The sequence below is a fragment of the Rutilus rutilus genome (genome assembly GCF_951802725.1).
Source record: "Rutilus rutilus genome assembly, chromosome: 22".
NCBI lineage: Eukaryota > Metazoa > Chordata > Actinopteri > Cypriniformes > Leuciscidae > Rutilus > Rutilus rutilus.
The window spans coordinates 27,972,645-28,000,062 of NC_140227.1; the positions used below are offsets into that span (position 1 = coordinate 27,972,645).

General features: G+C 38.2%; 1 protein-coding gene across 7 annotated transcripts in view; it reads right to left on the minus strand.

The window, feature by feature from the left end:
• Positions 1-30: 30 nt before the first annotated feature.
• The window catches only part of erc2 (ELKS/RAB6-interacting/CAST family member 2), a 48,178-nt gene continuing 20,790 nt past the window's right edge, over positions 31-27,418 (minus strand). Inside the window, exons 3-20 of one of the 7 annotated variants that reach the window (XM_084395628.1) lie at positions 26,842-26,868; positions 23,905-24,342; positions 22,951-23,025; positions 21,071-21,226; positions 19,313-19,480; positions 18,836-19,003; positions 16,696-16,833; positions 15,324-15,464; positions 15,087-15,227; positions 13,572-13,607; positions 11,799-12,001; positions 6,356-6,367; positions 5,271-5,391; positions 4,923-5,083; positions 4,658-4,805; positions 1,132-1,839; positions 238-296; positions 31-144 (exon numbers count right to left, since the gene is read on the minus strand). In XM_084395628.1, coding sequence (XP_084251754.1) covers positions 270-296; positions 1,132-1,839; positions 4,658-4,805; positions 4,923-5,083; positions 5,271-5,391; positions 6,356-6,367; positions 11,799-12,001; positions 13,572-13,607; positions 15,087-15,227; positions 15,324-15,464; positions 16,696-16,833; positions 18,836-19,003; positions 19,313-19,480; positions 21,071-21,226; positions 22,951-23,025; positions 23,905-24,342; positions 26,842-26,868 — 2,868 coding nt within the window. In that variant the 3' untranslated portion in view covers positions 31-144; positions 238-269. Of the gene's footprint in view, positions 145-237; positions 297-1,131; positions 1,840-4,657; positions 4,806-4,922; positions 5,084-5,270; positions 5,392-6,355; positions 6,368-11,798; positions 12,002-13,571; positions 13,608-15,086; positions 15,228-15,323; positions 15,465-16,695; positions 16,834-18,835; positions 19,004-19,312; positions 19,481-21,070; positions 21,227-22,950; positions 23,038-23,904; positions 24,343-26,841; positions 26,869-27,418 lie in introns of all 7 variants that reach the window. The other 6 variants (XM_084395627.1, XM_084395631.1, XM_084395629.1 and 3 more) reach the window with 6 other exon arrangements.

Genomic DNA, 27,418 nt, shown 5'->3' on the forward strand with positions numbered 1-27,418 from the left:
GCTCCGCCTCTTTCCTTAATGCATGGAAATAAATGGCCCCATCTAAAAGAGTGAATCTATGTGTAGATAAAGACTGGCCAAGTGAACAATGTAGAATTTCATCTGTATGGCATGGCTGTGCTCCTCCATTAGTGACTGAATTGTCTGAGAACATAATAAGAAAAACAATCACAAATCACTTTATCTACAAAAACTCACTTTAAACCAGAAAACTGACATCAATCATCAATATCTCACCCCAAAAAAACATCATCATAGCTTTGGTATGGTTATGCCCAAATTCCTTCTTCATCATCCTTTGAGCCCAACATATATCCAGAGGTCAGCATGAAATGAGGAGAATTAGATGAGTTAAAGGTGAAAGAGCAGGTTGTACATTTCTTGAATGTTTTACAATGAGTGACTTGTACAGTAGATTATATAGAGATCCATCGCCTACTGAAAAGACCAACTTAATCTAGGTCTGTGATGATACTATCATATATTGTGATTTTATTTTTTTATTCTCTCATTAGAGTATTAGGCTACAATTAGTCAGTTTTTGGGATTGACAACCTCATTTTACTCACAGGTGTGAGTCTCAAAAATGTCCCGTTCAAACAGCAACTTACAGTAGCGTCTTGAATACTGTCTGTACATGTATGAACGTGCAAATGGGAGTCAAGCCCGTATTCTCTTATTAGTAAACAAAGCGACAATGACAAAAGTAATATCCAAGATGGCGACATCCATAAAACTAAAAAAAGTTTTATCACTTTTGTCACGACAAGAGTCCAATCGAGCCACGAGTTCATCTGTCAAATCTTCACCGTATTCTGCTGCTGTGTGAACGTAGCCTTAGTAGACTGTTAGGTGTTAGGGTTAGTAGAAGAAGTTGACACGTACTTGCAAAGTTACTTACAGTCAGTAGAATGTGAAAATAAAGTGTTAGCAGATATTAAGCAGACAGTCTGCTAATACTCTAATGACTGAGTTGGCATGGTAGTTGTAAAGTTACTTGATAATAGTACAATGTCTAAAGTGAACTATGGAAGACATTACCGCATAACAAAATTACCAAAACATACAACATGCTCTAATATTAAAGTAGAAATAAAATCATTTCAATATAAAGATAGATGAGTTACCGACCTGGTCTGGGGCGGGTCGGTGTCCGGGATGAGGCGGTCCACGGCCTGGACCCCGATGGTGTGGTGGAGGGTGTCGAGGGTGTGGGCCCTGTTGGCCGGGGTGTGGGGGGTGATGGGGGTGCTGCTGTGGGTGTGGGATGGGTTGAGGGTGGGGGCCCTGCTGAGGCGGTGGTCCGTGAGGGTGCTGGGGGTGTGGATGCTGCTGCTGCGGAGGGACCCCGGGATGAGGGTGTTGAGGGTGGGGCGGTTGAGGTCTGGGCTGGTGTGGGTGTGGGCCAGGTGGTTGTGGGTGCTGGGGGTGTTGCGGGTGAGGGTATTGAGGCTGGGGGGGCTGCTGCGGGTGTTGTTGGTGGTGGGGAGGAGGCTGCGGGTGTTGGGGATGGGGCGCATGTGGGTAAGGAGGCTGGTGCGGGTGCTGGGCCTGTGGGTGCGGGTGCTGGGTCTGTGGGTGTGGGTGCTGGGTCTGTGGGTGCTGGGCCTGTGGGTGCTGTGGGTGCTGGGCCTGTTGGTGCTGGGCCTGTGGGTGTGGATGCTGGGCCTGTGGGTGCGGGTGCTGGGCCTGTGGGTGCGGGTGCTGGGCCTGTGGGTACGGAGGCTGGGGTTGGGGTTGAGGATGAAGAGGTTGAGACTGCATGTGGGGAGGTGGAGCGTGAGGGTGGTAATGATCATCCTCGTAGTTGTCGGTAATCAGTTTCATCCTGCTCTGTGTCTAAAATGGATAGAGAAAAGAGAGTGAGAGACAAGCAGCATATACCCATTAACTGATCATGGAATGGAAAAAAACATGTAATCGGTTTGCTTTGACACAATTTCCAGGAATCAATAATGCCTTCTAAGGAAGAACAGAAGATGTTCTAATCATTTCTTTCATCCATTCCCAACCAGCAAAGTTGGTATGGCCACAATGTTGGCAAAACATCCCTCTAAAAGTCTACATGTACATAAGTATTCACAACCTTTGCCATGCCACTCAAAATTGTGACCCTGGACCACAAAACCAGTCACGTGGGTCAATTTGAGATGTATACATCACCTGAAAGCTGGATAAATAAGCTTTCCATTGATGCATGGTTTGTTATGATGAGGATAGGATATTTGGCCAAGATACAACTATTTGAAAATCTAGAATCTGAAATCTTGAAAAATTTAAACTTTGAGAAAATCGGCTTTAAAGTTGTCCATTTATGTTCGCCACTGATGAATTCACTCACAAAAATAAATGTTTTATATATTTACGGTAGGAAATTTTCACAATATCTTCATGGAGCATGATCTTTACTTAATATCCTAATGATTTTTGGCATAAAAGAAAAATTTATCATTTTGTCCCATACAATGTATTGTTGGCTATTGCCACAAATATCCCCCTTGCTACTTGTGACTGGTTTTATGATCCAGGGTCACAATTGAGCTCAGGTGCATCCTGTTTCCACAACTTGATTGGAGTCCATCTGTGGTAAATTCAGTTGACTGGACATGATTTGGAAAGGCACACATCTGTCTATATAAGGTTCCACAGTTAACAATGCATGTCAGAGCACAAACCAAGCCATGAAGTCCAAGGAATTGTCTGTAGACTTCCGAAACAGGATTTTATCAAGGCACAGATCTGGGGAAGGGTACAGAAAAATGTCTGCAGCATTGAAGGTCCCACTGAGTGGCCTCCATCATCTGTAAATGGAAGAAGTTTGGAACCACCAGGACTCTTCCTAGAGCTGGCCGCCCGGCCAAACTGAGCAATTGGGGGAGAAGGGCCTTAGTTAGGGAGGTAACCGGGGGTGGTCACTCTGACAGAGCTCCAGCGTTTCTCTGTGGAGAGAGGAGAACCTTCCAGAAGAACAACCATCTCTGCAGCACTCCACCAATCAGGCCTGTATGGTAGAGTGGCCAGATGGAAGCCACCCCTCAATAAAAGGCACATGACAGCCCGCCTGGAGTTTGCCAAAAGGCACCTGAAGGACTCTCAGACCATGAGAAACAAAATTCTCTGGTCTGATAAAACGAAGATTGAACTATTTGGCCTGGAGGAAACAAGGCACCGCTCATCACCTGGCCAATACCATCCCTACAGTGAAGCCTGGTGGTGGCAGCATCATGCCGTGGGGATGTTTTTCAGCAGCAGGAACTGGGAGACTGGTCAGGATCGAGGGAAAGATGAATCCAGCAATGTACAGAGACATCCTTGATGTAAACTTGATCCAGAGCACTCTGGACCTCAGACTGGGGCGACGGTTCATCTTCCAACAAGACAACGACCCTAAGCACACAGCCAAGATAACAAAGGAGAGGCTACGGGACAACTCTGTGAATGTCCTTGAGTGGCCCAACCAGAGCCCAGACTTGAACCCGAATGAGCATCAATGGAGAGATCTGAAAATGACTGTGCACCGACGCTCCCCATCCAACCTGATGGAGCTTGAGAGGTTCTGCAAAGAAAAATGGGAGACACTGCCCAGAAATAGATGTGCCAAGCTTGTAGCATCATACTCAAAAAGACTTGAGGCTGTAATTGGTGCCAGTGGTGCTTCAGCAAAGTATTGACTTAATTTTGAGTGTCATGGCAAAGGCTGTGTCTTTTATTTTTAATAAATTTGCAAAGATTTTTAACAAACTTCTTTCACATTGTCATTATGGGGTATTGTTTGTAAAATTGAGGAAAATAATGAATTTAATCCATTTTGGAATAAGGCTGTAACATAACAATGTGGGAAAAGTGAAGCGCTGTGAATACTTTCCGGATGCACTGTATAGTGTATATTATATGTTAAAGCTGCATATTATTGGGTTAAAAAACCTGACATTGTGATATTTTGTTTTTCTGCAATATATATTGTAATACGTCAGGGCATATATTTATTTAATTGGTAACACTTCACAATAAGGTCTCATTTGTTAACATTAACGTATTAAGTAACATGAACTAACAATGAGCAATACATTTGGTACTGTATTTATTAATGTATGTTTATGTTAATTAAAAATACAGATGTTCACTGTTTGTTCATGTTAGTTCACAGTGCATTAATCTGTTCACAAATACAACTTTTGATTTTAATAATGTTTTAGTAAATGTTGAAATTAACATTAACTAAGATTAATAAATAGAGTAAATTATTGTTCATTCATAGTTCATGTTAGTTAACTAATGTTACCAAATGAAACCTTATTGTAAAGTGTTGCCATTTAATTAAATCACAATCCTTGCAATATGCTTTAATCTTGATATCTCAATATATTGTAGAAGATTTCAAAATGAATATTAATTTCTCATACAATACAATTTAATGGTGTGATGCCTAAATTCACTTGTAACATGCACAATATTAATTTTTATTGGGTAAAAACAAATACTGTACATTATAGTTCTATAATATCACCCATTTAACATTTATTGGCCATAAATGAAAATAATTATCCACTTGACAGCATCGGACAGGATTTCAATATTTGTGCAGCTCTATGATAAATTGATGATGCCTAAACTGTCTTAATACTATGTGTTATTAAAAGGGCATAAATTCCCTGACCTGTTGTTTGAGCTGATGCATCAGTCTGTCCTTCTCTCTTTTCAGGGCCAGCACTTCCTCTTGTGTCTTCTTCTTATTGGAGGAGGACAGCTCCAGCAAAGCAATGTTAGCATCCTTCTCACTGATAGCAGCGAGCAAAGCCTGTTGTCTGAGAGGAACAGACAGTCTGAGATATGTACGCATGTACACTAAAGGACATTTTAGGCATCAAATATTTAAGATCTTGTTGTTAGAAGAAACAGAGTCAGATCGCGAGGATTCCTACTTCATCTCCAAGATCTCCTCGAGCTGTTTTCTGCGCTCCTGTCGGAGGTTGGTCAGATGGCCGTCTCTCTCAGAAAGAGACTGTTGGGTGGAGGACAGACGCTGCTTGGTGGCATCCAACTCCTGCCTCGTCTTCTCCAAAACATTCATCAACTCCTCCATCTGTGAAATGAAGAAAAACGTGAGCAGGAAAATGATGAGAAAACCTTTTGTTTTTCTAAGGAAATATAAAGGCATCATCCATTCACACAGGTATAAATCACACACACACACACACACACACACACACACACACACACACACACACACACACACACACACACACACACACACACACACACACACACACCTTTGGGTTGTCCATTGGATTATCCTTGCGCTGGTCTTGCAAGATGTTACCAGGGCCTTTCTTGTCCATCTGAGGGCCAAGCTTGATGCCTGGGCCTTTTTTATTTTGATCCTTGGTTTGCCTTAAAAAGCATAGTGTGTCACCTGAATAGTTTAATTTTATAGCAATCACAAATCACAATTTAACCAATTAAGATACAATGATCTCAATTAATTATCATATTGATAAGATGTTAACAATTCTGACAGGTTGGCCTGAAAAAAGTAAAAAAAATATTTTCTTACTCAGTATTTTTGTCTTGTTTTCCAGTAAAAATCAAGATACATTTACTTGAGAAGCAAAATAACTTAAGAAATTAAAGGGATATTTACCCAAAAATAAAAATTCTGTCAATAATTTACTCACCCTCATGTCCTTCCAAACCTGTATTTCTTTTGCGGAATACAAAAAAAGAAAAACCAAAGAAAGATATTTTGAAGAATGTTGGTAACCAAACAGTTTCAGTACCCATTGAATTTTTTTACTGAAACTGTTTGGTTACCAACATTCTTCAAAATATCTTCTTTTGTGTTCCAAAACATGAAGGTGAGTAAATGATGACAGAATTGTAATTTTATGGGTGGACTATCCCTTTAGGTGTTGCTTTGTACAAAATAAATAAATAAATATATTTATTTTTTATTTAGATTTACATTTTTATAAGAAAAAAAATAGCTGCAAGTGGTGTAAGTAAAAATAATTAAGTCACTTAATTTTGATACTTTTTTCAGACAAAAGTATTTATTACTTATGTAATTTTGCTTCTCAAGTAATGAATCTTGATTTAAGAATGTTCAGATATTTATATTGGGAAAAAAGAGAGCTCTACTTGAGCTCTACTTAAACTCCACTTAACAGTCATTATTTCGTTGACTGTTGACCATTTGGTTTGATAACAAATAACAATATAACACCATGAAATGAGACTCATAATCATGACAACAACACTATATGCAACTGCGAGAAAGACGTTACAGTTATTATCACAAACACGCTTGGTTATTGCTCAGAAGGGAGGGTGGACACCTGAGGAACACCCAACTTACCTGGGAGCAAGACTGGTGGTGGAGGAAGAAGAGGGAGGAAGGATGCAGGAAGGGCAGGAACAGGAAGGAAGAGAAGACATAACACAGCAAACAGGAAGGAAAGGAGAAATACAACTTTAGAATTCTCAGAAACGAAGCAGAAAACAGTTGGAAAGAGTCAAGTGAGAAACTAAGGGTGGTTTAAAAGGGCTCCTATAAGATCAACAAGACAGGATGCAAGACACTATCATCTCAAAACATCACTGTCAGTGGTTAACCACTGAGTCCAGATCTGCAGGGGCCCGTGAGAGTGCCAACATGCAGCAGCTCAACCAGCCGAGCCGCAGTGAGGGATCGCGGGGGGGGCAAACGGGGCAAGAGCGCTCAGGCATGAGGGTGCAAACCTACTTGAGGAACACCAGACCCTACCTAAGGTACCCAGCTCATTCACAGAGCACAACGGGGCCTGCAATGCCGGCCAACGTCTCATGCAGGACAGTGAGACGGCCGGTTTGGGGGCAATTTGGCAGGCTGAGGTGGGTGGATCATTCAGAAGGGTGAGAGCGAAGGGAGGAGAGATGATGTTAAGAAGCAGAAAGAGGAGAAGGGATGCAGATCAGCGTGTGAAATGGGGGTTCAAGGGTCAGGAAACGGGGCTCCGCTCCTTGCCAAAGCCCTCGTATGCCAGCAACACCAAGCGGCAAGCACAGAGATCACAGAAGCGTGTGTGCAAAATAGAGTAACAAATGCAGAACATGTTAACATGTCACATAAGCAGGGTGGAATAAAATACACCAAGATAAAAAACACTGTTTTGAAGTCTAATTTCAAGAATAGTTCACCTAAAAATAAAAATGACTGTCATTTACTCACTTTCATGTACAATTTCATGTACTTTTCATGTACAATATAGCTTAATCGTTAATTTTTCTGTAAACAATGACTCAAATTGTATTTCTTACACAAATCCACTTTTTCCACAAATCCAAAGACTTTTTTTTTTTTTTTTTTTTGGTGAACCATCCCTTTAATCTTGGTGCATTTTCAAAGTATGACTAGACGTTAACTTGTTGCCATGCCAACATCAACACCACAGATATATCAAGTGTGCAGTTATCACACATCTGACACAATGTGACAAAAAAACGTTTTGTGCTGCTGAAACAAAGGAACCATTTTGATTAAAACTGTGAGATATTGCAAATTCTATATCCACTGCACAAAAACACATTATAGAACAGATATATAATGATAAAAAGGAAAACGTGCACTCTGGTTGATGTTCACATAAGCTCTGTTCCAAAGTCGAGTGAGATACCTACCTAGACAACATATTTTAGGCAGTATAGGTGTGCTCATAACATGGTCCAAAAAAAACTGTAGACAGCAATATATTATATATATATATATATATGTAATAAGGTATGTAATTTTGGCCAAAATCTAAGGAAGCATTAAATGTATCCTTTAAATATGTCATTCAAAGGTTTGGGGTTGGAAAGATTTTGAAGAAAATGGTAAGAAAATGTTATGTTTTGTAAAAGTCTCTTACGCTCACCAAGACTAAATTTATTTGATAAAAAATACAGTAAAAACTGTCATATTATGAAATATTATTACTATTTAAAATAACTGTTTTCTATGTTAATATTTTTGAAAATATAATTTATTCCTGTGATGCAAAGCTGAATTTTCAGTGTCACATGATCATTCAGAAATCATTCTGATATGCTGATTTGCTGCTCAAGAAACATTTCTTATTTTCACTGTTGAGGACAATTGTGCTGCTTAACATTTTTGTGGAAACCATGATCCATTCTTTTCAGGATTCTATGATGAATAAAGTTTAAAAGAACAGAATCTTTCAAAACTGTCATTTTTGATCAATGTAATGGGTCCTCGCTGAATAAAAAGTAATTTCTTTAAAAAAAAAAAAAAAAATCTTACTGACCACAAACTTTTGAACAGTCCCAGAATGCACTGTGAGGAGATCAAGATGGCAATTGTGAGCAACTTAGGATGCTGCCTAGGTATACAGTGAGGCATCTCACAAGAGTTTAGAAGAGAGCCCAATACATGCACAAGAAACGGCATACACAACCACAAAAAAACATTATACACACATCTCATTTTCTGAGCTGTCTCAGTCCACTGATTTTTACATCAATGCAATCTGGCACATATTTACAACATTATAAGAAATAAAACCATCCTTTCCTTTGATAGAAAAACCAGTGAATGAGAGACAGCCGTGCAACAGGGACATCAAGGCGTCAAACAGCCACACAGATAAATGCAGCCGAGCCGTGGTGCCAGGACAGAGCACTCACTTTCCCAGGAAGTCCCACATCATGCCCCCAATCTGCTGGGGGGCAGCGGACACAGAGGGGGGAGGCTCAGAGGGGGCTCTGCCACCAGGGCGGGGCGAGGGGCGGGCAGCGGGGGGAGGGGGGCTGGGCCAGAGTCAAGGACGTATGAGTTATGAGGTTATGGATGGAGGTAACATGAATGAAGAAGGAAGAATGATAGAACGACAGACAGACGGATAGATAGATAGATAGATAGATAGATAGATAGATAGATAGATAGATAGATAGATAGATAGATAGATAGATAGATAGATAGATAGATAGATAGATAGATAGATAGATAGATAGATAGATAGATAGATAGATAGATAGATAGATAGATAATGTTTAATTTCGATTGGTTGAAGACAGGAATTCAGTAGCCAATGACAGAAATGCAGAAGAGTTGCAGGACAGGAAGAACATGAAGATTGACAAGAAATTGTGAACAAGAAATTAGTGTTTTATGACAGAAGACGAAGGATAATGGAGGAACAGGAGGAAGAGAAGGAGGTCGGAAAAAGAGAAAGACCGAAAGACAGAACAGAGAAAGAGAAAGAGTTGGCGAGACGGTAAAAAAAAAACAAAAAAAAAACAGAAACACACATGATTAATCAAACCACATTAACACTGAAGCATGAGCGTCAACTGATAAAAAGCAACAAGACTTTGAGCCAGAGCTGAAGAACCTATGAGGAACTGAACTTACTGTCTAATGCCCAAAACTATTATAAAGGCTGTTCACACTGACAGTGATTTTTATTGCTTTTTTATAACGAAAAAAATGCAGCACTGCATAATTTATAGGCTATTGTAAACAAGATCATTAAAAGTGCATCAATATATATATATATATATATTAAAACATTAATTAAATATTATATTATAAAATATTAAGACATTTTAAAAATTATTTCATAATTTTTATATATTTTATTTTTAAATACATATTTTATTGTTATATATTTATGCGTAAAATATCACTTTCACTGGTAGTCAGCACATTGTATTACTGCTTATTTGCATGAAATGTAACCTTACTCAACTTTGTTGTGTCAATGATTTATGGCCACTTTCAAATTGCTGTTAGTGTGAACGGCCATTTAGGATGATGTACAACCTGAACACACAGGAGTAGCATGGACCTGATGTCTTAAATGAACTACTCAACTAAGTAGAATAATTTAAAAGAAGAGATACGGAGGCAGTTGTACATGAACATGCCAAAACACACATAGATTTGTCGGGAATAGCAGTCATCACAGCGTATGAAGAGAGGCAATTCACAACCACTAAACAAGCTCGACATCAATATTCAGAACATGTCAGAAACGCACAGAATGCTGATGACCTCATGAATGCATGATTCCAGGAAACAGCATAAATATTTGCAATCATCATCATATTTCCCCTGTAGGAGATGCATTATTGACGGCAGCTCTGAGAGTACAGCGCGGTTTGTACCGCATCAGTAACAAAACAGCCTTTGACATCAGCATTTTGATGTCATATCCCTGCAGAATTGTATATTTAGCAGTACAGTAGAAACTGTCAACTGATGCTGTCAAGGCCCGAGATAACGGCAAAACGAGAGATCAGTCCTGATGCTGCTTGCTGAAACTTGTGCAGACTTCATAAATATGTTTCAGCGTGTTAAATCTTACATTTACACTACCAGGGAAAGCGTTAAAAAACATTTATTCATTGTTTGTTTTTTACTACTTTCAACATTTTAGAATAAGAGTAAAATCATTAAAGGCAGGGTAGGCGATTTGTTGCAGAATTTTTTTCTGTTATGCTGGTTGAAAGTCTCTTCACATCCTGCTAGCAATCACTAAGCTAAGCGCTCTAAATGTATTTATATATTGTCTGTGGAAGGTGTAGGACCATAAAATGTTCTTCCAATCATTGCATTTTGTCCGAATGCAATGATACAATGTTCTACCTGCCTGACACTGTATGTATTTTCATATTTCCGAGCACCTGCTCACGCAGACATCAAAGTCATCAAAACGTCAGTTTCACACACTATTAGTTAGACAGACGTCAGTCACTGAGCACCGCAACAGAAACAGCAGCCGCCTTTTACAGTTCCTCCTGAACCAAAACAACAAGCTTATGCTGCGTTCACGCACTACTGTAATTTGGAAGAGATGGAAACCTTTGACATTATACTTGGAGTCGGAGCGGTTCGTGACTCAAATTGATGCATTTCAGTGGCAACACTATCAACGCTAAAATGAATCTGCAGCAGTCAGGTGGTACAGGTCAGTGTTCTTTAAGTTGTTTATGTTCATTATTATAGTAATGTTATGCGCTTTGAGACGTGAGGTAGTCATGACGCTTTTGTTTGCTCCCTTGCTGTATGCGTTCATGTATTTTGAAGGAGGCGTGGCTTTGTAGACGCTCTGAAATGAGGGTGGGATCTTATGCTTTCAAAGCTAGCTTGCTATTGCTAGCCGGAATTTTGTTGTATTTATTATAAATTGATTTATCCGTGCACATCATTTTTTAAATTCATGTGTTCTCGTAATCTTTAATCAAAATAACGTCTCCTCCCTCTTGCAGCGACATCTCTTCTCTTCTCTGATGATGTGTTAACTGCCGTGAGGGCGGGGCAACCTGTCACTCGCATGAGATCCACCAATAGCAAACCACAACCATCCAATCAATTCCCAAAGGACAAAATCAAGTCCAGCCCTACATTTTTTCATTCAATCGGATATACATCACATTAGGGAATAAAAGACTGTCGCAACTTTAACCAAAGCAAATATCTTATATTTCATTTTATATCTCAGATTTCTTCTTTGTCTGATTTCCAGCTCTTCACGGGAGGTGCATCTTGGGATGCAGTTTTTAAACCGTATCGGAAGACATTTTTGTGAAAAATAAAAACTTTAATTAAAATGTTAAAAGAGTAAAGAAATGCATGCATATTTTACTATCCGACCAACTCATTCATTTTAAATATGTATAAGTATTTAGATCAAAATGTTTTTAAGATCATAAGACTGCAAAAACAAATTCAGTCAAGTGTGTCCAAATGTTTGATGTGACTTAAATGTTCAACCTCACCCTTCCAAAAGCATTTGAAAGTAAAAAAGGGTCCTCACCTCTCCAGTTCTGCAATCTTCTTATCCTTGTCATTTTTCTCCGTCTCCACCTCTCTCAGAATCTCCAGTAACCTCTCGACCTCATTCTGGGCTTTGCCGGACTCCTCTTTATAGTAGGACACCTCCTTCTCCAGAAGTTTGACCCGGTCCACATACTCTGGGTTCCCACGAGAGCTTTGCTGCACTTCCACCTCGTGGGCCTTCTGTGTGAGGATCATGGGAAGGCATCGCCATAGAAACCAGTTAAAAAAACACAGCCTCAGCCAATCAAAATCAATGAATGAAGAAACATTCCCAATTCTGAATGCCAACACGTAAGCCAGACTAGAGGCGTCTTTGGGCTTCACAAAGCAGATAATCAGCCAAGCTTTAAATGCAAAAACTCCAAAGATTAAATGTACTTATTTGGCTTGTCGCAGTCAAACTGTAGTTAAAAACTGTAGAACCGACAAAGCTGCAATTATGCATAATTTCCTTTGCAATATTTAAACGCAGCCTTGCTTAGTTTGTAAAACACTACAAGCAATCTAGAACACAGTTTACATCAGCATGTTTAAAATGAAGGCACAATGGATCACATAGAGTGTTGGGTAAGTTACTCTAAAAAAAAGTAATTAATTACTAGCTACTAATTACATCTTCAACAGAGTAATTAGATTACTGTACTCATTACTTTCTCTAAAAAGTATTGGATTACTTATTACTAATCACTTTCTAAATCCCATATCAACCTTGAGTTGAACAATACAGGGACAGACACGGAACTGCACTTTTGATTCTTACAAATAAACAATATACTGTACAATTGCATAAATTATTTTAGAACTAACCAAATTGTGTAAAGGAAGAAGGTTACATTAAAAGCATACATTTTACCATTAAATGTTGATGTTAAATCCACTATTGTTTTACATAGAATTGTTGATACAGTATTTAATGCAATTACATCAGAAGTAACTGTTATTAAATTACAGAAAAATTAAGAGTAACATCTTACTTTACTTTTTCAAGGGAAAAGTAATTAAATTACAGTAATTAGATTAGTAATTAATTACACCCAACACTGATCGCATAAAAAACTAAATTAAAGAAAGCGACAACATATACAGTATAATCCAAGATAATGTGGCCATAAAACCAAAAGTTGTCACAAAGGCAGTAAATCAAAGCTGACACTCCAGATTCTCAAAATGATCACATGACATGAGAGGATTTAAACACACAAGACAGAGGAACATGCAAAGCAACATGCAAATGTGGATTTTAGCACCATGGTTCAGTGGTAAGATTCTTTGCAATGTGTTTATGCGTGTTCAAGTATCTGAGTATTAACTACAAGGAAACAGATTAGTAAATACTGGAAGCATGAGGAAACAATACAGTTTTTAAACATTCTGAACATGTTTCACAGAATGCCTTAGAATCACACTAAATTCTGTTTCATCCCGTTGGTTCGGTCTCCATATGGTAAAAACACTAAATGAACATAAATTAAATATATATATATCTATATGCTTCGTCCTGCAGGCCTCTATTGGTACTACAACAACAAAAACCTCCAAAAATAGCTGTTCATTTTATACATATTTGTTCCTGTATCGCAGGATGAACCTTAAAGTTCATCAGATCATAAATTACAACTCCTGCTCTCTAAGCCAGCAGGGTTGAATTCCTTCTAGACCTTTATAAGTTCAATTTGAAGTTAAAGAAACTAAGTGTGTAGTGTCCTCATGCTTTCAACATGTCCTAGTACAGATCCAGAGAGACACTTACGGGATTGTTCATTTGACTGAACAGCTGCTCTGCTTGCTACATTGCAAAGGAGGGAATCATGGGAAATGAGGAGGAGGAGGAGTATGAAGGGACCCAGTAAAACAGCACAAGCTTTATCATTAGCTCTTCTTTCAGGTTAATGATAATGTTCTACACAGGAGAATATAAGTAACCAGAGAGCAACATAAGAACAAAAAGAAGCCAGCTGAGTCTCAAATCGGAGTGAACTAGCGACCTAGACAGCGGTTCTGATCATCAGTCACATTCTAAACGTTTTAACTCTGGTAAGCCAAAAATGCCATTTAGGCTTGCGGTTCGCTAGGTTTTGAGACACAGCTGCTGTCAGATAGGAGAAATTAGACAAAGACAGCAACATCTTATCAATACTTCAATAAAGTTCCCATGATGCCCTCTAAAATGAGTGACCATTAAGCTGATGCAGAAAACACATTCAATGAAACAACTGGCTAATTCATTGAACGTAATTCCAGTGGTACAGCGATTAGTGGTTGACTGATATGGGTCTTTAAAAAAGTAGATGCTCCTAGAGCAGGATGGAGAATATAATGCCATCCCGTTGCATATATAATGCCAGAATAGAGAGACCACATTGAAAATCAAGGATTCATTTAAAATACAACGTAGAGTAAACTTTTAGGATTAAAAAACAGTAATAAAACAAATAAATGTTATCATGTCAAATATTATGTTAAATTCTGGACATTCAATAATCAAATGGAATTTTTGACAAAATTCACTTTTCACTAAGATTGTTACACTGATTAAATGTGCACTACCGTTCAAACGTGTGGGATCGGAAAGTATTTCAAATGGTACAGTGGTAAGATTCTTTGCAATGTGTTCATGCGTGTTCAAGTATCTGAGTATTAACTACAAGGAAACAGATTAGTAAATACTGGAAGCATGGGGAAACAAATGTTTTTGAAAAAAGTCTCTTATGCTAAACAATTTTTTTATATTGTGAAACATTATTACAATATGAAACACATTTTTCTATTTTAATAAATTATAAAAAATGTAAATAAAATAAAATGATCCTTCAGAAATCATTCTAATATGCTGATTCGCTGCTCAAGAAACATTTCTTATTATTATCAATGTTTAAAACAGTTGTGTTGCTTAATATGTTTATTGAAATGTGATAATTTTTTCAGGGTTCTTTAATAAAAAGAAAGTTCAAAACAGCAATTTAACAATGTAAAAGTCTGTTGGATCAAATTAATGTATCCTTGCTGAATAAAAGTATTACTTTCTTCAAAAAAATCTTAGTTTTTTTCTTTTCTTATTTTACATCATATTTATTCACTTCAAATATTTGAAAACAGAAATGTGCATTATCTATTGACAAAGTTGTCGGTTGATTCTGGAGTCGACACAAGGGGGAACGACCACTTTTATTGAGTGCCAAAGCGGCACAGTTAACGGCCGATGCTGACAGATAATCTTAAAATCTGCAAATATCGAATTATCAAGATGTCAGAAGGAAAATTATACCTTTTGTAACTGTGTCTCGAGTTTATTGCATTCCTCTTTCTTCTGCTCGATTGCGATCTCAAGAGACTTGAGTTTGGAGTCTTTCTTGAGACCTGATGAGGCCAGCGAGGAGGCGTGTTCTTTTAAATCTATGAGACTTGACTGGAGGAAGAGGAAAGACGAGACCAGAGCTGACAGTCTGACCAAAATCTCAAAGAAACACAACACTAACAGTCATGCATGCAATCTCTGACGTACCTCTTTCTCCGTTAACTCCAGCTGTAAAGTGTTCACCTTCTCTTTCAGGTCTTTATTCTCTTTTTTATATGAGTCCACCTCGTCTAGTCTCTCTCGGTCTTCCCTCTCTCTTTGCTCTTTCAGGCGCTCAATAATTCGCTCCTGTGACAAAAACACATTGCACCTGCACTCACGGATAATTGAGCATGCTAAAACTATTTACACTTCCCTAACACTCATGGTTTATCAATAAATGTCTGTATATGTCTTCATTCTTCTCAGATTAGGGGACAAATTCACTAAAACTTGCTGTAAAGTAGGGGTTGCACAGACTAGTCGACTTTAATGCTCTGCCATGACGCTTTAAGCTTGACGTCGACTTGTCCCTGATCATGGCCTATAGAGGGCGCAACAGAATAAGAAATCTTTGAAGTCCACTTTTACACTGTTTCCAACTGTTAAAATGACAAATAAATATATAACCCAAGAGCGCTCAACAAGATATGTTTGATTATACCGTCTGGATGCTCAAAATTGATCGGGTGAATGCACGATTTAAATAGCTTTTTGTATATGCATGTTGCTCGTCGTTCTAAACTAATGAGCTGCTGCATTGCAATCTACACACAGTAGCTTGCATGCAGATCGCGTGCACACAGAAACATTTAGAAGCACAGAAATGTATACTAACACTCTAGTAACTAAAACTCTAAAACTCACAACACTAACATATTTAGTTTCTTAGTAACTGAAACCCACAGCTTCACTAAAAGTAGAGAGATGCTGCCTAGAAGAATTAATTCACAGGCAATCGCTCTCTCTCACACTAATGCATTCATATAAATGTAATCTTTATTGTGCTACTTTATCTTTATCTGATTTAGAACGAGCAGAAATCTGTGAGAAATATAAAGACCCACTGACAAAAGAACTGATAAAAATAAGCTGTTATGTAGGAGCGCTGTGTCATATGCCATAGCTGTGCACAAGGCAACCCGCGTTCGAGTCTCAGCTCGAGGTTCAGGCTTATTTGTTCATTAATGACGTCATCAGCGACTAGTCGACGTCGACTCGACTTTAATCAGATAAATAAAAAGTTGTTCAACCCCTACTGTAAAGTTAAAGCAATGCTGCACAGTCCCAGAAAAGTATACCAGATTGTGGCATCCTTCACAATCGAGCACTCAAATCTGGCCTGAATGCGGAGGCATTGTGCTATACTTAATAGACTTTTTGGCTATGGTTTAATTTTTTACCTGATTTGCATAATTTGCCTAATTTGGGAGAGATTTCCAAAAGAGCTCTTCAAAAAACTAAAATCAGCATATATGAGGCAGCTCTGATTTTATGTGGTTCTGGTCTGCATTTTCATTTCCAGCCGTGTTTTTGGTACCTTCTCGGACAGAGCTTCCTCTAGCGTGGCGAGGGCAGTATCAGTGTTGCTGGAGTCCGTCTGGAGAGACTTCACTCTGTCCTTTAAATTCCCGAGCTGTTTATCTTTATCCCTCAGCTGCTCCTGAAGGTTTTCAATCTAAGAGAGAGGAAGAACATAAAACGGGTGTGGATATAGCAAACATCTAGCTGTTTATCCAGAGTTTGGAGTTCTCTTTTGATTGAACTCATGATTGATCTGAACCATCTCATGTAATGTGTGCTGGCGATCAGTTATTCAGAAATAAAACATCTAGTTATATGTAGCAGCAGCGGCACTTTTAAAACATTTTGTCAGGGGTCAACAAACATTGTCAAAACAACAACGGAAAATGTCAAATAACAACAGATTGCACTGTGACAATGAGGAACATTTATAAGCCAGCATTCCCTGACATAGATGGATGTATACTTCATATTGCTGTGTGTGGCAAGCTTCACAAAGAGTCATATAAACTGTGCTGCCATTTAGAAACCGCGTGTACTCAAGGCAAAGATGGATAACCTGGTCTGATGTAACCGGAAAATTACCTGGACATCTGAGCAAGTCATATGGTCTGTTGGTTCATCTTTCACCTTGTTTTCCATTTGAACGGGTTTGCGTTAAAGGAAGCCTGAGGATAGTTCAACCCACAATGTCTATTGCTGACTGTGAAACATGGTGGTTGGTTTCTAATGGTACGGGCAGCATCTCAAGGGAATATTTATGCCTGATGATGTTCAGTATGGTCAGATAATGGGCTAGATTTCACTTCCTTCATCCTTCCCAAGAACTGGATGCTTTTCTTTTTGATGAATGGTGCAATATCCCATTACCCACAATTATGGAGCTGTATGAATGGGATTCAAGAGCAAATTAAGCTGTTTTAAGCGCAAAAGGAACTACTGGGTGTTTCTTTGTGTAAATATATAAGCAATACAGTAGGTTGTTGGTGATGTGACTTAAAATATCAGAAAAAAAGAGATCAAACCAGCACAGAGAGCAAGGTTTGAAGCCTTTTTTGACACCTGAGATGTTTCCTGTGTGGCTGAATAACATGAAAAAGGTTAAAGAACCCAGCAAAGCATGCGGTGAGACGGTAAAGAGAGGGCAAAGATGAAAAAGGAGTTGAAAGAAGATACAGTGGAGAAATGTGCAAATGCTCTGTGGCTCTGTTCCTTGGAGATTGTTAAATGCATTTGAGGATTGCCTTATCTGTGAAGAGTGCAAGCAATTCTTCTTCCATTTTCAGTCAAAATCCAGCTCACTGGGTATTAGAAAAGAGCTTTAAGTGCATTTCTAATGCTGACTATAACTAATGAAAAATACATTTTCCATTTTTCACATCTAGAAGGGAACATTCTCAGAAGGATCTCTCAAAGTTATGAACAAACGTTCTTCCAGTAACATTAATAAAATGTTCATTTTAAAGTTTTAAATACCTATCTTTTGTGTGTCAATCAGTGATCAACTTTGACATAGTTATGACAGTATAATGTAATGACAAAATATAAGCAAACGTCCTTTGACTTCAGAATCTGAGGTCTCACACCATCAAGCAAAACAAAAAAACATGGCATTGGCATTACTTCAACAAACATCTCGCTATCCCTTGGTCTATAATAATATTCTAAAAGCATTAAAACAAAAACATTGATAGTACATTGTTCATGGAAGGTTTTTTTCTGAAATGTTTTAGTTGGAGGTTCGTCTAACATTGTATAAATGTTATAACTTGTTTTAGAATGTTTAGTGAACATTCAAAAGTAACGTTTCCATAATGTTTTAAAAATTATAAAATGGAATGTTTCCTTAATGTTATCATAACCAAACATTTATAAAACTAGACAATATGAACATTAGCAAAACGTTCTTAAAACATATAATTGTTTGCAGGGCTTAGTACAAACCGTTTTTAACAAATCTGACCAAAACCACTAAATAGGCAATATAAAATGCTATATAAATTTGTTACATTTACAGTAAAAGAGGCCCCGCCTCCTTTCAAACCCAGTTGCTTATATCACACTCTTCCTGTGGAACTACTGCTTGCCAACATCGACCCCAAACATTACTAAATGGCCATGAAAACAGTCTGACCTTTAATTCCTGAGTGATTTACCTTCTTCTGCAGGACGTTGATCTTGCGTTCTTTGACTTCCAGCATGTCTTTAATGTCTCTGATCTCCCCAGCCAGTGTTCCCTTCTCCTCAGTCAAGTCTTGCAATTGCTTCGTCTTCTTATTAAGGAACGATTCCTTCTCCTCCAGACGCAATCGGAGAGCGTCCACCTAACCAACACACCAAGAGCATCAGAGTTCATGCAAAGCTGATGAGATATGCCTTCAAGTGCTAATATGGCAATAAGTTATAAGTCAAATATTATGTTAACAAGTGAGAACATAATTTTGTTAAAATGAAATAAGATAAGATAAAAATACATGTATATATACTGTATATACTATTTAAAGTAATGCACAAACAATGGGAGTCTATGGAGCAGGGCTTTGCACAAGAGTAAATTGGGATATAAAATATAAAATTATAGAAAATAAACTATAGAATATAAAAACGAAATAAAATAAAATCATTTTTGTAACCTCTGTTTGTAGGATGGCAGCGCGTTGCTCTTTGGCAGTGAGGGACTCTTTGAGCACTTCAATATGCTGTTTGCAGTCTGAATTCTGATTATTCAGAGTTTCCAGTTTTGTTTGCAGACCTAAAAGCTCGGATTCTTTTTTCGAGAGCTCCTGCTTGAGCTGGTCAATCTAAAAGAGATTGAGAAAGAAAAGAAGGCACAGAGAAAGATCATTTTCTCTTATTTATGACACAGGGAAATTATTTAGCATTTAAAATGTTACAAAACATCTAGACAAATCATTTTTAATGAGTTATGTCATAAAACATGTTAATCTTTTATAATAGAAAAGCTGAATGAGTATGGGAGTTTTCTTCTCTATTCTGTACCCTCCTCACATAAAAGATAAATTTCAGAACGCAATCCCCATTTAATATACATCAGCCATATCAATTATTGATGAAATGAGTTCTATAAATATCACAACAAAACCCCCAGCTGACTCACGAGCATGTTAGATACAGCAAAGACATCACCAGTGATAATACCCACGCACATGTGCACAAAAATCCACCTCTTCTAACCAATGACATATAGAGAAAATCAACTTTTCTGTCAAGATACAAGCCAAATTGTAAAATTGGGTGGCGTAAATCAAACAAACCAATCAGAACTCAGTATCAGAATATCATTACATCATTGCATGAAAGGCCAATTCACACTGCACCGACAGATGGAAGTGTTTTGACAAGAAACACTGTCAGGACAGTCGTGAGAAATATTTACACAGATCCTACAGATCCTATTTGAAAACTGCTGCTCCTAGCATTACTCAGCAAACCTATCATTACAATTCCACCAGACATCTGTGAGGATTTTCTCTGCCACTTCCCGTGACACTTGAAATCCATCACTACAATTTGTAAATTTATAAAAAAAAACTCAAAGATATATTTCATCTGAGCATGCACTGATAGTAGAATTTTGGCTAACAACAGTATAATAATTGCAATTATTTTTAAATGTTAACCGATATTATAAATTTTGACATATTTACACGGATATTGTAAATCTTTACTGTTTTATCTGCTTTAAAGTGAACATAAAACAGTGTTCACAATCCATCTCACTTAAGTAATATGAAACAAATAAAGACAAAAATCTATGACGGGACTTTTATCCATTGAGAATTTATTGGATCGTATCTGGCTGTATGTGGGCGATTGGAGGGGAGGGGTTGGTGATATCAATCTGAGCAGGACAGTGGTTTCAGTGACAAAGCAAGTTTTCATATTTCGCAAGATTACAAAGATTACAAAGACAAAACTTTTTTAACAAAAAATCTTTGGAAACATTCACTAATGAAAATCAGGTGCCAAAATATACATCTTCAGGCTGCTACCAATACCTAAAGGAATAGTTCACCCACACCAAAAAATGAAAATCTTGTCAGTATTTTCTCACATCTGATCTAAATTTCAGTGTGCCTCTCATGCAAACCGCATGGCTTCCAGAAGATTGTGTGTGGAAGTTGTTCGGACTATTTTAATGATGCTATTTTAATGATTTGGAGCTTGATAGTTGTGATCAGTGTGAACTTTTCCGTCCTACTTTTGTGTTCAACAAACTAAATAACAACATATGGGTTTACAACAACAGGAGAGTAAATAATGACAGAATTTTCATTTTTGAGCACAGAAATATTGTGCATTTCACTACACTGATCCATTTTTTGTCTATGGCTGTTTACAGTTTAAAGCTCCCTAAAGAAGTTGTTTACCTTGGACTTCATGAACTTGGAGTGGTTTTTGTACACCTCCATCTGTTTGATCTCCTCTTCTCGATCCTCCGTGTTCAGCAATCCATTCGCCTTCAACATCTGTATCTCATCCTCCAGGTCCCGAATGTTGCGTTCCAAGGATGCGATTTTGGTGTCCTGGACAAACAATTTAGTGGAAAAATTAGCGACGTTGTGATCCATCATCTTAAGCTAGTATGATAACTTTGGTGCGATTCTACGGATCGAAGCATGCCAAACCCAATTCCCAACAGACAGGCGGGATCACAACACGAGGAAGACAGGGATATGCGAAACTCTAACGTCTTGCAGCATCGCCAGTGAGTAGCTGCAGTACTGCTGCAAAGCCCAAGCAGAATCGGTCTCTCTCATGCTAATGGATCAGCATGTAATCACCATTTGGTAGTACTGAGCGCACATCCAGCCCGGGCGGAGAGACGCTCTGGGAAAGAGAGAGGCGTGCGTGTGCCTCTTTGGACTGTGAGATCGAAAGTTGCAGCGTTGCAGCTCTTTTGGCTTTTTAAATAAATAATGCAACGTCTTTGGCATTAGCTATGGTCCATCTCCCATTCAGACATAAGAGAACATTTGCCGTTCCTTCTCAAAAGCTCTCTCTGGTAACCCGCCCTTCTCTCTCTCTCTCTCTCTCTCTCTCTCTCTCTCTCTCTCTCTCTCTCTCTCTCTCTCTCTCTCTTGTCTTTTTGTTGTCACAGACATCAATAGGCACCATTTTCACACGAGGCCTTTGAAAGCCAATATCCCATTTCCCATATACTGTACACAGAGAGTCGATTCCCTAGATAAATCACAGCTAGGCTTCTCGTCAATGTTTTTAAGGCATAGCCTATTCAAATGTGCAATAGTTCTATTTGTTTTTAGCATATGGATGTAACGCTATACCTCGTGGCTCTATGAAAGATAATATCCATCTTCAGAGCATAAGCAAACAGATCACAGTGCTCTCTTTTCTGTCATCCTCTCCCACGCCTGCATTCATGCTCTCTGTGTTGTAAACAACTCCACCTGTTCCCATGGCACCAGAATCAGCATCCCGGCTCAGCCAATAGGGCGAGAGAACACTACCGGTGATGCTAAAGGTTAAAAGAGCAATGGAAACCAGTACAGGTGGAGTAGCTTTTGCAGTTTTTGGTTGAGGGAAAATGCATAAATCGAATTAGCGAATTTGCACTTTGAATAGGAGTGTATCATCAATGCTTACATGTCACATGGATGCAGGGGTGAACTCTGGGTAATATTTAGCTCCAATCACAGTGGACCCGAGGGGTGTGTGCGTGCCTTGCATGAGGTCATGCTTTATTTTTAGAGCGGTGTGTAATGCTTCTGTTGGCAGGAGTTGCTCTGTCTGTGAACGCACAAACTCACTTACTGTTTCATTCAGCCATTAACCAGCATGCTGCAGTGGATCTGCCATCAGACATTTCTCATCTTTCTGGTTTATTCTGTTCATATTCTGTTTGCTTTTTCAGTCTATTGTTCTTCAAGAACGGTCAGAACATGCCATATATAATGAACTTCATACTATAATGACAGTACACCAGTCTTTTATACTCACCAAGGATGCATTTATTTGATCAAAAATATATTAAAAACAGCAATATTGTAAAAAATATTATTTATTTATATACATTTTTAAATGTAATTTATAAAGTTGTGCTGCTTAATATTCGAAACGGTGATACATCAGCATTTATTTGAAATAGAAATCTTTTGTAACACTAGAAATGTCTTTCCTGTCACTTTTGATCAATTTAACACCCTTTTTTATGCACCCTTGATGAGTGTTTTCTTACTGGACCCAAACTTCTGAAAAGCAGTGTATAAAAGCATTGGCGGATCTTTACCTTCATCTCTATGATAGTCTGAAGAGCTTTAGTTTTTCCAGGGTCTTGGTGAAGCTGGTTTCTGCGATGAAGCTCCTGAGAAAAAAACTGAACATTATATTAAATATAATTGCAAACACAAAACACAAAAATGGAAATACCAAAGCTATCACCCTTTATAAAAATAAACATAGTGTGAGGTTAATGTAGCCCTAACTCTATCCCTAACCCTGACCCAACCCAATGTCAGTGTCAATGTCAATCCAGGAACATCTGATGATCACATTGTGCATTCTGATCTTATTCACTTTTTCATAGTTTCATCTTATTCACACTTTTCAGTCACGTGAGTGGCGCAGAGACCTGGAGGGCAAAGCATCCACAGACCTGCATCAAAGGCCTGTTTCTCTTTTCCATCTCAAAAAAGAAAAAAAGATGTGAGTTTTGGGCACTTGTGATCCATAAACAGCACCTGCTGTGGTATTCCAATCACTAAAAACACTGGGGACATACTATGCATCATCAGTGATGGTTGTTTAATATCAATGTCTTACAATAGTATTTAGTACAAACATGATTAAAATGACTGGAGGGCAATGGGGGGAAAGCCTTGTTTTGCCCTCCAGGTGGGCATTTCTATAAGGGTGTGACGTCATGTTAAAACTATTCTCTTTGAGCACATAGTGAATGATGTGCATTATCTGTGTGGCTGCAACAGTGCTGGCATGGATCTCCTCACGTTTTTCTCTCGGGTCCAGATGACTCAGTGACCATATGCTGTTATTGTCTAAGTTGCATCTGACTATCTCTCTGCTTATTACAATGGCAAACCACTTAACCTCAGATTGTTCCATGGAGACTGTCTGTGACTGTCTCTATTGAAATATAGTCTCTGCTTAGAAAACGCTTTGAAACTGTTACATCCACTAAAATCCACTTTCAACCCCCCAAAAAAGTTTGAGTAGAACCTGATACCTCTCTCAGATGGATGTTTTCCTTCTCTTTCTGGTCTAATATCACCTCTAGGTGTCCCAGCTGAGCTTCTGCTTCAGCTATACGCCTGGCTCGCTCTTGTTCCTCCTCATCTGAAGCTCTTCCTGAGGCTGAGGGAAGCCCTTTACTCTGCAACATCTCCAATAGCTTCTTTATGGACTCGTCTCTGGCTCCCAGCGTCTGCTTCTGCGTCTCGATCCTCAGCTCCATCTCTTCCAGCGTCTTCCTCAGGAGGAAGAGCTCTTTGGCCTGACGGTCGTGTTCGGCTTGGAGTCGACGGAAGTTCTCTTCGGTCAGCTCGATGGTGGTGAAGTGATCGCCCCCGCTGCCCCGCGAGCCGCTCTCCTGCTGGAGAAGATGGTTGAGGTCGCGTTGAGTCCTCAGCTCGTCCTGCAAGGCCTGAATGGTCAACTGGAGGTGCTGGAGAAGAAAACGAATGCAGGAATGAATTTGACATGCTGTGGGATCTTTGGGATTTAGACAATAATCAGAGGGTATCCCCAACCAGACCCATGTTTTGAGATCAAAAACATCAGGTTAGATTTTGAAATAAAGGTTATAAAGACCTCACTGTGATGTATAAACATATCACACTGCATCTTAAGGCCCGTTCACATCAAGAACGATAACTATAAAGATAACTCCACACCAACGCACAATATCATTTTGTTTATTATAAGTTTTGTCAGTTGCCGCCTTAAATGCTTGATCTTTTTAAAGCAGGATGAATTCTGATTGGCTGTCAATGATTCTATTGTTCATCGATTCAAACAAAAGTTCTGAAAGTGATTCCAATGATATCATCCCTCTTTGTTATTATCGTTATAGTCGTGGTGTGGACTGCTATTCTTCTAAATTTATAATAATTTTTAACTAAATCTTTCAATTTAAACTAAATCTTTGCCGTTATCATTATAGTTATTGTCCTTGATGGGAACGTGCCTTTAACCAGGTGTCACGCTACAAGTTTTCAGCATCAAGCTATTTTTCTGTCCTCAACGAAAGTTAAAACCTGAAAAGTGACAAAATGACAGCCAATCAGAACGTATTTGATGTTGGAAGAAAGTAGGGACTTTGGACCAGGGTATAACTGAAAACTAGTAAAAAAAAATTCTGTAATTGAAATTAAACTGATATGAAATATAAACGTTAACAATTAATTAACAAAAAATTTATTAGAAATGTTGTACTGTAAAAAGTGATCAGGTGACTTCCTTAAAAAAAGTCAGGCAACCCCTTGCCTTGAAATTATTAAGTTAATAAACTTCATGCGTAACTTGACAGTTCCACATAACTTAATTCTTTCAATTATGCATGAAGTTTATCTACTTAATAATTTTAAGGCAATGGGTTTCCTCACTTTTTTTTTAAGTTAAGTCAACTGATCACTTTTTTTTTACAGTGTAAAATAAGACATTTGGACCAATAAGATTTCTCTATGGGCGGGGCTAGAACTGATTGATGAATAATGAGCATTGCAGCATTGTACCTGGTTTGTGTACAGATTACTTAAATTAACTGGTTAATTTTTGAATTCATAATGACTTAGTCATTTTTTTAATTGCTAATCATGAATGCAGTAAATGCTGATTGCTGAATAGCCAAACTGCCAAATGTATCAATATCTAGATATATATATCTAAAGGAAACCAAATTAATGATATGGTGGGAAAACCACAGTGTGGTCTATACTAGGAGAGGAAACAGGAAAAGATTAGGTTTCTCCTGAGAAAACACTAACTAATAACTCGTTAAATAAGGTTAATGACAAAAAACTGTGCTAGAAATAGTCACAAGATAATGGGGTTTTCTAGTCTATGTGGCACATGTGGTGCCTTCGGCAGAATGAGAGAGTATATGGGCCCAGAACTGGATCAGATAACCCACAATCATCTCAGGAAATTTAGATCAACACACACCCTTGCACTATCACAAACAGAACACACAATTCTGACAGAAGAACCGGTTAAATCGAGTATCACAGGCATGCTTTTGGTCAGGATTTTAGGAAAGAATCAGCTATTTAAGGCCTGAGTACCCCGTCTTAGCTTATCTTGCAGGAACACGGAGGAGCAGATAAGGGAACATTTGCCTTTTTGAGGTTGTCCTTATATAAAGATCTGATCCATTTAAAGATAAAGATATTAATTAAAATGGCAATTCAGGTCTCAGATCAGCAGCTAGTAGAGATGCACTTATATACTTTTTTTTTTTTTGCTGTTGTTATCCTGCAAGTATGCTTGCCAATGGAATCTATAATGTTTTGTCTTTTAAATGTTTTTTTAGTTAAGTTACTCTTGATCTTTTAATACATGTACATGCTTTATCACATCAAAAACATACCATAGAAAATAGAAATTTGGCAAAATACATAAAATAAAATAAAATAAAATAAAATAAAATAAAATAAAATAAAATAAAATAAATCTGATTCCTATATGAAAGCTTGTTTTTGCCCTTTAATTTGAAAAATAAAATAAAATAGGTAATTACGACTTTTTATTTCGTAATCCTCACTTTTTTTCTCACGATTGCCAGTTTCTATCTAAAAGTCCGAATTGTGAGATATAAACTCACAACTGCAAGAGAAAAAAATCCAGAATTGTGAGTTATAAAGTCTGAATTGTGAGATAAAAAAGTCACAATTACCTTTTTTTATTCAGTGGCGATAACAAGCTTCCATAGCTTCCAATATCGCCCTAATCAGACCAAAGCAATAATTAAAAATCCAAATATGGTTTATACCGATATTGTCACCATTATTGTGCATCCCTAGTAGATAAGAACAAACTCAAAGAAACCTGTGAGATCTGAATCCAGGGATCAGGTTCAGGGTACAGTCTGGTTTTGATTAAAGATCGGGACAGGATCAGGTCCCATGTTCTGCGCACGCTAGCGGTGGCGAACATGACAACAAACCTTTGTCCTCCTGGCGTCCATCAGGTGCTGCATGATTGTGGAGTGCAACAAAACAGAAAAAAATGAAACAGCAGAGTGAGTGCAGAAGGAGATGGACTAAGCAATGATACAAGAAAAAAAAAAACTGATAACATTATTCAAAGGATTCAATTACAAAGAATAATGAGGCATTTTACATTCAGGACACTGTATACAAACACATTGTTAATGGAAGCATAACAGAATGGAAAATACAATTAAAGACCACATAGGAAGTCATAAAGTTAATGTGAATGATCATTCTGGAAAGAGATTAGATATTAATGGGATAAATGCATTGTGATTTATATCTTTGTGTCATGGCATTGTAATGCCTGCCTTTGACCAGCAGAGGGAAGGGAAGAGCTGTTTCTGAGACGCACGAGTGAACTATGAGCTGGCTTGTGCCAGCCTTTCTTAGTTCCAGATCAACGGGCACTCAGTCTTATGTAAGAAATGCCGTTTTGGGCTGGTACACTTCTGCCATTATACATTCTCCTCATACAGAGACAGACACACACTACAAACACATAGCGGACGCATGCAAACAAACGCATGC